This window comes from Pantherophis guttatus, chromosome 3, assembly GCF_059756535.1.
Source record: "Pantherophis guttatus breed Tessera chromosome 3, ASM5975653v1, whole genome shotgun sequence".
Taxonomy (NCBI): Eukaryota; Metazoa; Chordata; class Lepidosauria; order Squamata; family Colubridae; genus Pantherophis; species Pantherophis guttatus.
In genome coordinates this window covers 170,503,390-170,521,059 of record NC_142065.1, presented here as the reverse complement: position 1 = coordinate 170,521,059, position 17,670 = coordinate 170,503,390, and the positions used below count along the sequence as shown (strand labels likewise).

At 35.9% G+C, this 17,670-nt stretch overlaps 1 protein-coding gene across 2 annotated transcripts in view; it reads left to right on the top strand.

The window, feature by feature from the left end:
* Window positions 1-4,290: 4,290 nt before the first annotated feature.
* The window catches only part of LOC117672734 (desmocollin-2-like), a 32,137-nt gene continuing 18,757 nt past the window's right edge, over window positions 4,291-17,670 (top strand). Inside the window, exons 1-5 of one of the 2 annotated variants that reach the window (XM_034429654.3) lie at window positions 4,291-4,722; window positions 12,085-12,169; window positions 13,069-13,271; window positions 14,451-14,561; window positions 15,937-16,092. In XM_034429654.3, coding sequence (XP_034285545.1) covers window positions 4,645-4,722; window positions 12,085-12,169; window positions 13,069-13,271; window positions 14,451-14,561; window positions 15,937-16,092 — 633 coding nt within the window. In that variant the 5' untranslated portion in view covers window positions 4,291-4,644. The remainder of the gene's footprint in view (window positions 4,723-12,084; window positions 12,170-13,068; window positions 13,272-14,450; window positions 14,562-15,936; window positions 16,093-17,670) is intronic. The other variant, XM_034429653.3, reaches the window with a different exon arrangement.

The window sequence follows — 17,670 nt, the reverse complement described above, 5'->3', positions numbered from 1 at the left end:
CTCAAATCCTCATCTTTAACTCATACTTCAAGCATTTTCAAAGATATCTTCAGAACAGGAGAATCCCATAGAAATTTATGGAGTTTTCAAAAATATGCATGTATTCTCATTCTCTCTCTCTTTCCCTCTCTGTATTAATTCCGTGCAAAATATAATATATTCCATTATTTTGAGAAACCTCTTTAAGATCTTACTCATATTTAATGTGCTTTGAGAAATATCACTATGCTATAAGAATACTATATTCAATACATATAGAAAATGTATATTTTTTATTATATTGAAAAACAAATTTTTATTGGCCTCAATTTTGATGTAAACCAATCATCATAAAATTCAGCATCTCATCTATCTGAAATACATCAAGGCCAGAACTGAAGTTTGATATTATTTATTTGAAATTAAGCAATGCAATGTTATCAAGATACAAGTAGTCCTTGACTCATGACCAGTTGCTTAATAACCATTTGAAATTACAATGGACTTGGCTTGCTTTTAAGACAGTCCAACAGACAGAGGGGACACTGTGAATTACAATATTTTTCCTGGCATTTTTAGTTGGTTTTCAGCAAAAAAAGCCAATTCAGAAGTTGTCGATTTGCTTAACAACTGTAGTGATTCACTATATGACTGCCAGAAAAAATGTCACAAAATCAGGATGAGTTATGTGGATCCTCATCTTAAGATGATCCCAACTGTGGTCATAAATTGAGGATTACCTGTATATTAACTTATATTTTTAATTAATTGTGAGATAAACCATGTGCTTTATTATTTTGACTGATAGCAAACACTGGCTATAAAAGTACATTTAATCAAAGGAGAAACTGAGCATCTTTGTCCAGTACCTTTATGATGAAAAGGAGATGAAAAAAAATAATCTTCAATTTAGATTGAAGGCCACTTGATTTCATATTTAAGCCATTTAATAAATTCTATAGATTTTTGTACTAGGCTCATTTAATAAATTTTGTAGAAATTCAAATTTAGTTAATATAGTATAACATATTGCTTAACCTGTCTCTTCATAGATTTTGGGGGGATGTTCTGCTTTCATAAAGTGTTTGCATGAATATATGCATTTCCATCCAGTTTTTATAGATTTTCCTGTAATGAAATGAAAATGATAAAGGACTGCCACAGAAAAACTATTATTAGATGTATTAATATATCAATGATAAGCTGATGGCTACTTCAATGACATACTGGACTTACATACAAAATTATATATTTTTCAATTTGTGCTCATTAAAATTGGCTTTAAAAAGTTAAAAGGTTACAAGCTCCTTTCAGAAATAATGGCAGAAATCAGCATGCATAAAATCCATACCTATAATAGTTATACAAACACAGTACCACTTTAACTCTACTGTTTTAGAACCTGTCAGTTTAGTGGTATACCACACATTTTATACTATATTATCACTTTCTTCCCAACTCCTACGTATTATTTTTATCTATTCAATGAAGCTGATGATTATGCTGAAATATACTGATTATACTATCTGTCTTTAGTCCTATGTTTGAATTTCTGTAGTACTTAACTAATCTAAACATGGATATTGAATATAATATTTATTGCTAGATGAACAAATTAAGCATTTTATTTAACCACACAGCTTCACATAAGCATAGGTAATATGAAGAAAGAAAAATGAAGATTAAGTGTAGATTTCAGATATCTACTTTCAGTACACATATAAGCATGCATAAATACAAGAAATTACGAATACACAGATGCAGAAAAGAAAACAGAAACAGCCATGACAAGAAGGAATATTGAGTCTGGTGCCTTATGTATAAATACACATATGCTAAGTATTTGGATTACTCTGGATCAAAATAAAATAGACTTATTTCTATTTCTTCAATAAAATCATTTTCAAGAACAGTGATGTATACTTTGTTAGTTATCACATTTTATTTACTGAAATAAAAATATTCCAATAAGAAAACAGGAGACAGTAATACAATAAACAATTCTTACTTTAAGATCCAGAGGTTTATTTCATGAGCAATTTGGAACATGAACAGCCATCAAAACACAACTTACATCAATAACCCATTGCAATGAGCTGGAGACGATAGCTAGGTCCAGCAAGGAATAGCTACAGCCAGTGGCCCTGATCTGAGACACATCATCTTCTTTTATACCTTTATTCAGATGGCCCCTCAGTAAATGGAATTTTACTGAAGTTACTTCCCTGTACCTTATTAATTAGCACATACCTGTGTGTACATATGAAATCTCCTACCATCTGCTACTTTCAGTTCTTTTTTTCCAAAGCTTCTTAATGTTCCTCATCCAAAATAGCCTCTGAAACTATTTATTTCACAAATACGTGTTATAAAATTGCTTTAGCATAGCTGATTACAAATATTACAAAAGATTACCAATTTGACCATTCTTGCTTAATGGGGAGTTTTTTCTGTAGCAATTTCCTTGGCCTCCCAAGATCCGAATCAAGGCAAAAATATGCTTGCCTTGACACTCATGCAGATGATCTATTTCTAGTGATGGTGAATCTATGGCATATCAGGAGGGCCTCCGAGGGGGTGGAGAAGGCTGTTTTCGCCCTCCCCAGATGCATAGAGAGAATCTGGAGCCAGGTGAGAAAGAAAAATGGGCCTACCGGGCCTTCACGTGCCAGGAGCAGAGGGGGGGGGGGAGGGGGATGCGCTTGCATGAGCAGCAGGGCCGGATTTTCCTATAGGCTAACTAGGCTTCAGCCTAGGGCCTCAAGATCAAGAGGGGCCTACATTCAAATTGTTAGCAAAATTAAAATTACACTTTCACTATAGGTGAAAGGGCCTCATAAGTGGAATAGCCTAGGGCCTCTTTTCATCTAAATCCGGCCCTGATGAGCAGGGTGGGGTACATAGAATTATGGGTGGGCACGCGTATGCGTGAACCTTCCCCCCCTTCCTGGCACATGATGGCAAAAAGGTTAGCCATCTAGTTAATCAAATGAAAAAGGTACTGTATGAAAATCTTGATTAAAATGTTTTCAGATACTATGTCTTTCCCCAAGCATACACTTCTATCAATAGAATATATATAGCTCACAACACACTTCTATATTTTAATGAACTGCAAAAATAGCCTAGGGAAACAAGAGGATGTGAGCAGCAGGCTAAACAATAATTTGATAAGAGAAAATTTGAGTCCAAAGGAAGAATGGGGAGAGAGAAGGAGAATGGGGTGTCAGAAGGGACTCTCCCTAGTTTTCTGAAAAGTAAACAAAGCAAGAAATGCTTTCAGATTTTTTTTTTTTTTTTTTTTAAATTTGATTTATATGCCGCCCTTCTCCGAAGACTCAGGGCGGCTTACAATGTGCTCAGCAATAGCCTTCATCCTTTTGTATATTTATACAAAGTCAGCTTATTGCCCCCACAAACTGGGTCCTCATTTCACCTACCTTAGAAAGGATGGAAGGCTGAGTCAACCTTGAGCCTTGGCGAGATTCGAACCCTGCAGTAATTGCAGGCAGCTGGTCTTAAGCAGCTTAATAACAGGGTGCCTTAAACCCTAGTACTACCAAGGATTTAAAGATTCTGTTGCTGTAACCTGAGAGTTAAAGTGTTTCTGGTTTCCTGTCTGAAGTAATTTGAAGGGCTGACAATATGTGTGTTTAACTTTGCATTTCAAATAGGTAAATGTTTATCCTGCCACAATTTCAAATGCTAAAATGTTCTTAATAGTTTCTCAGGCACCATTGTGTTAGTCAACACACCGACCCCCATTGTGTATATTAAAGAATTTCTTTTGAAGACCACCTTGTTCCCGAAGATGGCTTATTCTGTACAATTCCAAATTCTATTGATAAACAAGCTCTGTAAGAACAGCGTATATTAATTTAACCCAGAGTTGAACAGGAAAAAGAAATGACGACCATTGGTGAAACAAGCCTCGAGTTGCCGGACGACACGGCTAAAGAGAAATTAAAACCATTGAACTTCCTACTTGAAAAAGCGAACGAGGTTAACGACGCCCTGAGCCAAATGGGGTTTAGGAACAAATATATTCAGTCCTTTCAACTCCCTTTTTTCAGGAAGGAAAGTCCATTCGTGGAGGGAGTTTTGAGGGCGTCGTTTCGAAGTTACACCGCTGCAAGCAGACTTGTCTAGAGAGTAAGGCCAGCCGAAGGCAAAGGCAATTACTAAGAGGTAACGAAGTTGAAGGAGGAGCCGCCTTTCTGGTTCGCCTACCCCGATCTCACACATTCCTGTGCTTATGCGGTCAGGGACAAAATAGGCGGGCCGGCCATGTAATTCCAGCTCTTTTCCTACCTTCCCAAAGCTGGGCGGGGTTGGGGCTCCATTCCCTGGTCAAATAGAACAAGGGAAACTAATTAGGTTATCTCAAAGGTGCCGTACTAACCTTCCTCCCCTCCTTTGGCCCCACCCTGGCTAGGAGCGAAATTCTACTGCGGACGGGAGGAGCCGCCAGCTGGAGCCTGAGCAAACCAAGAAAGGCAGAGAAAACAAAGTCGTCTCCTCCTCCTCCTTTTCATTAGGGCCGCCCTTGGAGTTGCAGCCGGTGAGCCGGGCGGGGGAAACCTCACACTCACCTGGTCGGAGCCGTCAGGAGTTCGGCGTGCAGCCCAGTGGCCACAATTCCCGCCAAACCGCCAGCCACCGGATATGGTCCCGCGGGCAAGAACAAGGCACGGAGGGGGCCCGGTTGGAGCCGCTTGCTTCCAGCTCCTCCTCAGCCTCCTGGTGAGTGGGGCTCTCCTGGGAAGGGTGGGGGGAGGTCGCCTTCCGGAATGAGGGGAGGCAGGAAGGTCGCGGGAGTGGCAGGCCAAAATCCCACGAAGCCCACGCGGGACCTTGAGAGGTTTGCGCTCGCCTGTGGCAAAGGCTAAGTTTGCGCCGATGTGGAACTGTTTGCTTGGAGGAGCGCCTGTGCCGAGTTGCGCCCTGGCGCGGTGGAAAGTCCGTTTGGAGATATCAAAAGTTTACGCCTGGCATAACACTGGGGGAAAAAAATACTGTTTTGTTTTCTTTCTATTCTTTTTAAAGAGAGAAAATGCCAGTTAAAGGCAAAACCTTAAAGGCTTAACCTTTTCTTTCACTCCTTCTCTTTTTTTCGCCCGCACGTGTGGGAAAGAGAGGGTGGGGGGGGGGGAATCCGATAAATGAAATTGTGAAGAAGGGCAGCGAAGTAAGAGGATTGGGTGGAAGGTGTGGCTGGTTTTAAAGAATGGGCATCGACTTTTCCTTGGAAGTGAGGATCAAACTATACCAAGCGTGGAATTTGCTTTTAAAATAAGGTGACGGTCCAAGGCTACTTCACACTCCTCCCTTCCAGAACAAAAGATGATAAATAAAAGTTTATCCCTATTTTCCTTAACCTAATACAAAGGTTGAAGGGTGGGTAGGCGAGTAGGAGTTCTTTAAAAAGTTGGAATTTAAGCAGCTTTTGAGTCATGTGGGAAGAAATCATGCAAAGAAAGAGAAGATAGAACCAAATATTGTATATTTCATACCCTAGAAGGGCTTTATCTTTTAGGGTGCATATAATTTTGAAAGAGTGGCATTTACCTTTTGCAGGCTTTGCTGCACTATAGTTTATTTGTTTCTTTGATTTATCTGGGGTTGTCATGAAATAATGTTTCCTGTTTCCTACTTGAAAGCCGTTATTTACCTGTTTATACCAATCAGATGGTTAATTTGCTTGCATATCCCTATGCTGAAACCCAAGGAAATATTCTGTCTCTGGAGAGAAAACACCAAGATCATTATAATGTTTAGGTGGTACTCCATATCTTGGAGAAATGAATTTAATATTGAAAATGACTGTATTTATTTGTCATGAATGATAATTTTAGATGGTTATTCAACAAAATACGGAAGCACATGCTGTATAAATTAACTGTTTATGAACTACAGTGTTTATATTAATGACAAAAAGGAAAATAAGGAATTAGCCAAATTCTGCAAATGAAGTGTACGCACACTTCTTGGGAAGTGTATTTTTAATGAGAATATATCCTGCTTTAATTTCAAAAAGAGGCAGTGTATGCACAGTTTAGTGAAATTGAAATATTTAATTATTTTAGAATGCTACTCCTTTGAATGGAAATATTTATACTGATTTTCCTGGATCTATATTTCACACACTGTAAAACACTCTTTGTCCAAGTTAGAATTGAAAAAAATACCTTAATTGATACTGATACATTCAAGAAATATATTGTAATCATAATGAGCTCAAATAGTAATGATTTTGAAAAGCGATTAGTACGTTTTATTTCGAATAAGAAGCAGAACTTAAAAATACAATTAACTCACTTAAACTGGGTGTGGTTGCTTATGTCATAAGAATAAACTCCAGAATTTCTATGTTTAAGTTTTGAGAGTAAGCATAGTTTGACAGTTCAATTAGTAGGCTCCCCCATATTCTGGAATGATTCTGGAATAATTTCCCCATCCATAGACCAAAGGACCCAGTTCTGCTTTCCTTTAAAAAGCTGTTAAGACCTGGCTTCTTTGTCCAGTTGAGTTGAGTGGATTGAGTGGTGTTTCTTTAGTTGTTTAATTATGATCTCCCTTTTGTATCTTCATATACGCACATTTTTTAAATGTGGATTTTGGGGCAGGAAATATTGCTTGATTTGTTGTATACCATCACATACTTTTAGTTGGATGCAGCTGTAAATCCAGTAATTCATTATTCAAAGAGACCTACAGGTATTTTTATTTCTGATAAAACATGAATGTAATAATTAGTTTACTAACTCTAAACTCTTTTTACTGATTGATGTACTTTCCAATCTGACAGTCCATATATGAGCAAGGTTGTTGTCTGCTTCGTCCTAAGAATAATGTTTAAATGTACATTTTACTGCACAATTCTGTTATAGTTGCATTCCTAGATCATATACTTTAATTTTTTTATGAGTAACAGGTAATTATAATATTTGCATTTGTGCTCTATCTAACCCTTTCTCCAACAAGGTAATGAAAATGGTGGTAAAAATGAGTGGTTGAAAATTATCAGAAAATTTAATAACAATATTAATAGAATATAATTTTTAGTTCATAGTACATTCCTAATTAGAATGGTCGAACTATGCTTACTCTTAAAACTTAAATATAAATGTGAAAATCTTTGTATTATTCTTATGACACAAGTAACTATGCGGTTGCTTATTCTAACTTCATAGATAACTGATTTTAATGAACATTTATGATTATTTAATGCAATAAAAACAATGAATAATTTTGTATTAAAACACTGATTATTGCATTTAACTATAAGCATCTAGTTTATGTGCATCTAGTTATTCTAGATAGAGACATGAGTTCCATTCCTTTCTTAGACACAGAAGTCAGTGGATTATCAGTTATTGTCTCTCAACCCAGCTCATCTCACAGAACTGTGGCAGGATAAAATCAAATAAATAAATAAATAAACCATTCATTTATTCCCCTTTCAAGATGATAAAATGCTTTTTTCTTCTTTTTATGGTAAGGTGCTTTCTATTTGTAGCCCTTTAATAGTCTTTGCTACTGGTAACATTTTATATTATAAGCAAAGTAATAATTTGAGTTAATGGTATTTAATGAAATCGTGGTGTGCTCTTGGATTTAACATTTAATACTTGGCAATATTCCAAGAATGTTAGTGAAACCTCTTTGTTCTAATTAATGAGAAATGTGTACTGTTTATATTAAACACTACTTGTAACTTATTTGCTGACATTTGTGTTTGCAGCAATAAATTTTATGTCTTCTGATAATGTTGAAAAACTAAGCAAAATTGGACCTTGTTTATGCTTGATGAGAGACCTGAAAATAACAATGCAGAATTAGACTAGGAAGCAAATAATAATAATAATAATAATAATAATAATAATAATAATAATAATAATAATAATAATAATAATAATAGCCAAAGGCAAACTTTCCCCTGTTCTTCCATACAAAATTGCACGGATGGTTTCATAAAGAAACTGGACTCAAAAGAGATTCTTCCTTAAAGAGTTTCCAAAGCAGGGACCATAGCCCATCTCAAGTACAATATCATTTCTGCACATAACCTTTTAAGAAGGATTAGGTAAAGAAACAAATGGGTTTAGTGAAGAACAAAAAGATAATAAAAAAATGGGAAACTAAAGTTATGTGAAAAAAGATTAAAGGAGTTGACATGTTTAGTTTTGAGCTTAGAAGATTGAGGAGAGATAGAACAGCATTCTCAAATACCAGAAGGGATGTTATACAGAAAAGATCAAAAGTCATTCTCTTTCATTCCAGAGTTTAGGACCAGGAATAAATAATTTAACTTACAGAAAATAATTCCTCTTGAATATTAAAAAAAACCCTTTCCTACGATAAGGACAATAGGACCAGTTAATCAGAAATATAAAGTGCCCCTATTTATTGGATATACTTAAGTAGAGTGGAAGAATCATCTGCTCAAGAACCTTTTAGGAACAAAAGACTTGGTCTTAGTGGCAAACGTCCTTTTTTCCCATTGTATTCAGTGATTTACATGCAATTTGAACTTCTCCCTCTCCCAGCCTTTATAATTTTGTTATAACACAAAGAACTGGATTGAAGGATTTGCCTTTAGTTAAGCTATATCTCCTGAATCCCTCCTTAGCATTGAGTGATTAATAAAATAGAAAATAATATACAAATGTTTTAACATTTTTACTTTGTTTTAATATATAATAGGCTATTAAAATCTGTGAGAATATTGAACTATAGCTCACTGCATTTAAGTATGTCTTATAAATATGTGCTGTTGTAGTCATTTTAATAGTCCCTAAAATAGCATGAAAATTGCTACTCTTCCATACAATAATTGGCTACATAAAGAATACAGAATTGAAATCCTTGTTTCCTGATGGTGGTGCTCATTATCTGTGTTTTCTATTTTGCTATACCAATATTTTTGGTGGTCTTTGTGGGTGACTATAGCAAAAATACTGACTTAACCTAAGTTCATAGGATATCTCAACTCATCATGACCTTCTACTGCAACTGCTCAACATGCTGGGCCGAAACTCTTAGTTGCCCAACAAAATGCTAGCTACTGTCTTGCTAGACGTGTTGGGGCTGCATCTCTACAATCCTATATAGAGAAGTGTAAAGATACTTCATATGTGCCATAGATTTCAGCTTCTGATTATATTGCTTCAGTTTAAACTTGTATGTCATTGTTTTCAGCCTCCTGAGGATTGGTCTGGTTTTTTTTTTTTTTTTTTTAGAACAACTCCTTAGACCATTAGTCCTGCCTTCAGCATGAAGTTAACTGAGTGACCTTTCTTTCTCAGCCCTAGGAAGTGGGTCTGAAAATGTTGCCAAGAAAACTGCTGGAACTTGTCCCTGCAGTCCTTAAAAGTCAAGACTGACTTGAAGAAGCATGTACACACACACACACACACACACACACACACACTTTGCAGACATATCTTTTTGGAAAAAAGAATTCTATAAATTTGACACTTTTCAGTAGACTGGCTCAGTAATGACCCTTATTGCTTACATGTCTATGGAGATTCTCAGTCATCCAGATCATGGTTGTCCCAAAGGTGCTTTTTTCAAGAGGCAACTGGACTTTATGATTTTTCTTTGAAGACCTTTCACTTTCTCATCCAGGAAGCTCCTTCATCTCTGACTGGTAGTCTTCCATTCCCCACCATCCAGTCAGAGCTGAAGAAGCTTCTTGGATGAGAAGCGAAACGTCTTCAAAGAAAAACCAGAAAGACCAGTTGCCTCTTGAAAAAGCACCTTTGGGACTTATTGCTTACAGTTTTCTATCAGTTATTGTTCTCCAGGAAATTCTAAATTTCTAATTATAAGAGCATTTTATCATAGAAGAAACATAGCTGGCTCTTGACCATTTGTAATTATGACAATGCTGAATGGGTGATAGTTGTGACTTGTTCTCATACTTACAGCTGTAACAGCATCCCCAAAGTCACCTGATTGTGATTTGAAACTTCCATATCCACCACCTGACAAACAAAGTCAATGGAGAAGCTGGCAGGAAGTCACAAGACCCAGTCACATGACACTCTCGCTTAATGATATGCATGGTCCTGGCTTAATGGCAACTGGGACTTCCAAAATTGCCATTGCTAAATAGTGCGGTCATGCTGGTTTCTGACTTACGACCATGTTGCTTAACTGAGTTTCTGATACCAGATAGTGTTACTAAGTGAGGGCTACCTTTGTTATTGATTAGAGGTTTGTGTCTATATAGTGATTGCAATTTACTTTGGAATGCTGACCTTGTTTATATCCATTTTGTTAACTATAGCTTTATAGGCACTCACAATAGAGTGACCTCCTAGATCTAATTACTGTTTACTGTATTGATGATATTCCAATAAAGCATCTTGAGAAACTTCCCTGGAAACCCTGTTAAAGCATTACAACTATTTTTATTCACTACAATTGGCATCTTTGATTTAGAGCAATGGTTCTCAAACAGTTTGGTCTCAGGACCCCTTTGAATTCTTAAAAGTGATTGAGGACCGTAAACTTTGAACTTTGGTTTATGTGGAATATATATCAATATTTACTGTATTGGTAGTTAAAACTGAGTATTTTTAAAATATTTATGCATTTGACTTCAATCAGAACCACTGATTTAGAGCAGATATGGGGAACTTGCAAACCTCCATATATTGCTGAACTGCAATTCCTGGCATCCTTTCTACTGCCCATTCCACTTCAGTTGCAACATTAATCCATGCGGTTTATATTTTCTTGTTATTGTTGCATCCAGGGTAGATATGAACAGGATTGTTAACATGCAAAATATTGAATGATCAACAAATTGGCTATAAGAATTATTGTACCACATAGGAAGAAGACATCTAAATAAAAGCACTGCTCTTACTATGTATTGTATTGCCAATATTTGATAATACAATATTTAAAAGTCTTTTTAATAAAGGCAAAGAAAAAGACTTTTGAACAATATGATCAGGTTTTTTGTTGTGTTTGTAGAAATTGCCAGATTTACCCTTTTTTAAAAAGGAAAACTGCTAATGCTTATTATGAGAGTTTGTTGAGCCTTCAGTGCTGTTTTAGATATTTGCATTTCTCCTTTGTTCATTAGTTTTGCCTTATAAAATAAGTTATATTTGAAATGGGGCATGATGGTGGTATTCTTGGTGCCATAATGAACTGGAGAAGTCTGTAGGCTCTTTAACCCCAATCAATGGCTCTGTTCAAATGAATCATACTGTAGGCAAGGCATAAAGAAGCGGCAAAATTAGTTCTGGTTCAACTAAGAACTGAGTATATTCTTCCAAATCCATTGAAGAAGAAGGCCTTGCTATTTTTTGTGCCTTGCATTGTGTCCCTTGATGTGCGATGTGTTGCTTGAATATTGACTGGTTTCACCTGCTTGCCGAAACATACTATATATACATGGTTACTTTGCCTGTAGTATGTTATTGTAAATTAATTCTCCTATGAAGTCAGTGGCATGTCATTGTGATGTGGTTTGTAGTCCCTAGTAAATGTGCATGGATTAATTGATGGAAATTGTAGCATTCCCTTCCATAATGGAAACATAATTTTGCGCAACTGTTTCTGCAGGTAATGGCCCTTTGTAAAACTTCTGTATCTTCATGTATTATAATAATATTATTAAACTTTGAAAGCGGTGAGGGGTTTATTATTTTTTTTTACTTTTTATTATTTTTATTTTTTATATATTTATCAGGGGCTATATAAATTATCTAAATTAAATAAATAAATAAAGAATATGTAGGGTCAGAGTGTCATGGAGTTCTGTTAATTTGTTCTGCTTAACTGACGTGTTGCAATTTTTGCTTGTAATACACCGGATACGGTTTTTGTCTATTTTCTGCATAATGTTGGAAATTTCTATGCATAGTGATATAGCATGCATCAAATTCTTTTATACGGAAAAATATATACTAAGACTAGATTTTCTCTTGTTAATAAATGCTTCATAATTTATAATTCATGTTTACTATTTTAAATAATTGGCAAATTGCAGCAGGGATGTGCAAAGCTATATTTATTTCCATTATTTATAATTCTGCAATACAAATATAATTGAGTGCTAATTCTTTTGTTCCCATCTAGGTATTAAGTTTATCTTGTGAAGCTTGTAAAAAGGTTACCCTAAATGTGCCTCCAAAATTAAATCCAGGCACACCAATTGGCCAAGGTGAGAAAATGACAAGTTTCTTAAATATAATAATTAAAATCTAATATCTGGTTATTTTTATCCCCTCCTCCTCCCTATACCAAGAACTTTTCTTCAAGTATTGTATTTCAAAGATAATTTTCCTGATTAAAGAGTATTGGATATTAAATATGTTTATTGAAGAGTGAGACGAGTAAAACACAGCAAGGTTTTAGGATTCTAAATTTAAAAATACACTAATGAACAGACCAAATGTCACCTTGGGAGAAAGTATACTAAAATTACATTTTTTACCTGAAATAGATGGAACTAGCTATTTATTTACTTCCTTCTACCTTGGCATATATTTGGAATACCAGCAACCATTTCATTTTATTTATTTTATGCAATTTATTTGCTTCACTCAGCATTTCTGAGCAATGTCTAACCAGGTGATATTAATTTAAATTTTATTATTTAGAGATAATTTAAGCCAAGGTAAATAGGTGAAAATAGACATTTAAAGCTGGATTCCTTTTAAGTTTTTTCTTTGTATGTTTGTCTGTCTATTTATCTATGGTCAAATGTATTATGTATATGATATGATTTACAGTCCTATCTACCTACCCTTTTAAGTTCTGGTGCCAATACATTTAAAAAATAACAGCCAGAGTTGTACAGATTGCTGATTGTATGATGTCCTATGAGGATATTGGAATTTTATGCATTCCTAAATATTTTCACTTTCTTGATTGTTTATTTAATTTTTGATTTTCACACATATTTTTAAAGAGGATTATAAGCAGTTTTGCTATACTATGATTTATTTAATGCACTTATGTACACAGTGTAAAATGTTTAGATTATACACCTGTATCTTTAGTCTATTTGGGTGATATTGAGAATGATTTTTAACAACTTTCTTTTCATCTTTTTATTAGTAAATTTGAAAGGGTGTCTTAGAACTCCTCACCTGATCAGTACCAGTGACCCTGATTTCATAGTTCTGGAAGATGGTTCTATATTTACAGCAAATGCAGTTTCTTTGTCTTCTGGGAAGAAAACATTCACCATATTGCTCAAGAATTTGCAAAACAGTCAACAAAAGCAAATCCATGTTAATTTACTGTCACACGCTCCAAAAGTAAGTGGCTTGGAATTAGATGTTATGAAAGTTAATTAACTGTAACTGATTCTAAGAAAATCCTGATGATTTTTTTCCCACTACTTTATCCTCATTCATATGTAAATCAGCTCTTCCAAACCTGGTAACTTCTAGATCAGGGGTCTGTAACCTTAAATACTCAAAGAACCATTTGGGCCTTTTGGGTTTCCCACAGAAAAGAAAACACCAGGAGCCACAAAACCTGGTGGGCGTGGCCAACTCAATGTCACTCACTTTCACCGGTCACATGACACACCGCCCCCCCCAGCCATGCCTACCCAGCTGGTCATTAGGGCAGAGAACCAGTTGTTAAAAAACACCAGGAACCACAAAATCCTTTTGACATCTCTCTCTCTCCCCTCTCTCCCTCCCTCCCTCTCTTCCTCTTTCTCTATCTCTCTCTGTCTCTCTCTGTCCCCCCTCTCTCTGTTCTCTCTGTCTCTGCCCTGGCTTCTTCTCCATCCCCCGCCATTGCCCTTACCTTCTCAGGCCAGGTGAGGAGTGACTGGGAGGGGAAGGCAAGGGGCGGGCCAGCCAATGGTGGGATCACCTGACAGAGCCACAGCAGAGGACCCCAAAAGCCACATGCTGCTCTGGAGCCGTAGGTTGCTGACCTCTGTTCTAGATTAATCAGTCAACATTAGCCAGTTTCAGAGCTGACACCGTGATGGGGACTAATCATATTGTGGAAATTTGAATTAATCAAAATGCTTGACATCAAAACATTCTTCTAGGAGTTTTGACTGATGAAATATAGCAAGAATCTGTAGACATGAAGTTCCTTCTCAGATCTTGGCAATGTGTGAATGTTAAATGTATGATGTATTTAAAAGCACATTGTATAAAGGAGAATAATAGAGAGACAACACTCTTCTGACAGCCTAGCAATTCCTATAAAATGTCATTAGAATATATAGTTCTAACAGAAGTTTTTAGCATCCCTTTAGCTATAGATGAAAGATAAATTCTTAGTTTATCTTGTTAGAACTGTTGTGTTGGAGAAAGAATGATGATAGTAAAGTCATTCCATGAAAAAAGTATATTTTCCATTTCATTCCATGAAAAATATAAGTAAGGAAGTCAGCTGAAAATACTAGAATAAATTATACATTTTGCAAATATATTGCTATTGCCTGTTTGTATATCTTTTGAACTTAGACACATAAAACAGGAGAGATAGTTCTTAGACGCAGTAAACGAAGATGGGCTCCTGTACCAACCACTATAATGGAAAATTCACTGGGACCTTTCCCAATGCAAATTCAGCAGGTAAGTTAATAAGCTTCCTTTTCCTATTTTAAATAGGAATATGTATTATTAGCAACCTATATGTAATACAATTAGTCTCCTGTGTAGTCACTTACACAAATATTAGTAATAATTTGCTCATCTTGCTCAAATGGCAAATTACATAAAAAACGGTTGATGATATAACTTAGTCACTTTGTTATTCAAGTTGTTTCAATGTTACCACAGTATGATACAAATCTAGTTTTTAATTTCCTTTTTTATTTTGGCACCACCTTTCTAGAAGAATGGTGTATCCAAACTCTGTAATGAGTTACCATTCTATTTCCAATTAAATTTTGATAAATAAAGAAATTCTGCTTTTGAGGATACAAATAATTCTTTTTCAAGAATTATGACACATTGTTTTATGTGTCTTTGTTAAATAAATACTAGTATATATCTGACTCACATTTTATGAATTGAAGCTATTGGCAGACTTCATCTCCTTGTTCAAATACTGAGATTGAACAGCACAATAATATAAACTGATTTTGCAGTTTCGAATATGATTAGTTGCTATATGTGTAGTTCCTACTGAGATTTCTAAGGACTTCTGTAAGAGATTGATTTTTAAATTATTTTCCTGATGCAAATGTGTGCTAAACATCTAGTCTGACATAGCTCTCAAACACAATAAAGGAAAGTTGAGCAGCAAAACCAATAATGTTTGCAATTTTTGAGGTGTATTTTGATATGTGTACTGTTAATGTTGTAATGGTTAAAGTAGATAAAACCTTCCAAATAGCAAATAAATATCATTTACACACACACACACACACACACCCACCCCTACCTATACAGTTGATGTTTAATATAATATTGATTAAAAGTTGCAAAGTGCATTGAATTGTTTTGTAATATGAAAAAGTCTATATCATTGAACTCAATACTAACTTCTTTATTATTATTTATTATTTATAAGTAAAAAGGGGAAAAGTTATTTGGAAAAAAAGGAAAATTATAGATATTTTATCTCTAATACTCCCTTCTCTGTACACCAACTATTTGCAGTGTTTAAGGAATATTTAAATCTCCTTAAAACCATATTAGGTGTTTATATTTACCTTCTTAGTATACATCAAAGCAAACAATATATAATTAATACATATATCCATTATGGGCAATATGTAGCCCTTTAGATATTAAATTCCAACTCCTATCCACTTTAACTGCTATCTGAAGCAATGAGAAATAGGGTGTTACAATCCAGCAACATTATCATCTTTTGGCATGTATATTGAATACTTTTTAAAATTTAGATATTTTCTGTGGAGAGGAGGATTGTTTTACTTCAGTTCTGGGATGGAGGATATGGTTATGTTTTCCTTTTTCCCCCAACTTTTTTTTTTTATAGCTATCTTCTGATACAGCTCAAAAATACAACATTACCTATTCCATTGGTGGGCCTGGTGTGGATCAACCACCATTGAATTATTTTTACATTGAAAAAGAAACTGGAAATCTCTTTGTTACTTGCCCAATAGATCGGGAGGAGTATGCGGAATTTCAGGTAAGAGTCATAATTTTACCATTTTCTAAAATATAGGTTTGTCCTCAGTTCATTGTAGCAATTGGGACTGGTGAATTGATGTGGTTGTAAAGTGCAAAGTGTCATGTGACCAAATCACTTAACTATGGCAATTCCAGCAGTTGTAGTTGCTATTGTTAAGTGCATCACCATGGGTCATTAAGCAAGAATGTTACATGGTCACCAATTACGATTTCCCCATTGTCCTGCAAAAAAAAAAAAAAAAGTCACAGTAACTGCTGGATGCTCCAGTCTTATAATTAATCTCACCTATCCTGACTAGGTGGCTCAGTGGCTAAGACACTGAGCTTGTCAGTCAGAAAGGTCGGCGGTTCGATGGTTTGAATCCCTAGTACAGGTCGTCTGCATGAGCAGGGGGTTGGACTAGATGACCTCGAAGGTCCCTTCCAACTCTGTTACTGTTACCTGTTACCAGTTACAAGCTGAGCACCTGGATCGCGATCACATGATTGTGCGGACACCACAAAAGTTGGAATGCTGAGGAATGGTCTTAAGTACGACTCGTTCATGTTGTTAATAATTAGAAGAAATCCAAAATTTAGATTTTATGAAACTCAGAAAAGCAGTTTCATCCTTTGGAGACTCTATTTAAAGTTAATCATACTAGTACATTTCAAAAAGGGCCTGGCTGCTAAGCTATTATTACTTCTCCACTCTTATTGCATTTGCTGATTGCCATTCATCAGCTCTGATTAAGATCCCTTGATCTTTGTTGGAAGGGAGGGCCCCTGGGAGTAACTGTTGGAACACTGTAAGGATTATTCAGGCTATCTGATGGATAGCATCATTGAAATACACTGTGACATGGTTCGATGATGTGATCTAGGATAAGCTTCAGCTGGTGACTCCTGAGGAAGTAGATAGTAGATTCTCTGTGCTGTCAACTCAGCTACCAGTGACTTGAATCAGTCATAATCAAGGGAGGTGACCCGCATTTGGGTTCATGCTGAGGTGTCAGCCTCTTTGACAGAGATGGGGTGGTAGCTCCTGCCTTGAAAGAAATTGTGTTGCATGGCCTCCTCAAGAAACTGTCCTTGGATTCAGTGGTTCTCAATACGTACTGTTCAAACTCCAGGCTTCTAATTCTGGGGAAGGTTGTTGAGAAAGTGGTTGTCCTTAAGTTGATGAGTACTCTGGAGGAAGCAGATTATACCTACCCTTGTTTTCCTGAAAATAAGACATCCCCTAATAATAAGCCCAACGGGGCTTTTGAGTGCATGCGGTAAAATAAGCTTCCCCCTGAAAATAAGCTCTCCCTGAAAATATTTAAATGTGGAGCTGAGTAAGATGGCAAGAGGAGCCCCATCTTGCTCCATGAGCCCCAAAATAATAAGACCTCCCCGAAAATAAGGCCAAGCACTTATTTTGGGGTTCAAAAAAATATAAGACAGGGTCTTATTTTCAGGGAAACATTTCAGCGAGATTTCAGGCTGGGATTTAGTAATGAGACAGCTTTGGTTGCGCTGTAGATGTCCTGTGGCAGAGCCAAGATGGGGATGGTTCATTTGTGTCTGTGCTTCTTGATCTCTCAGAGACTTT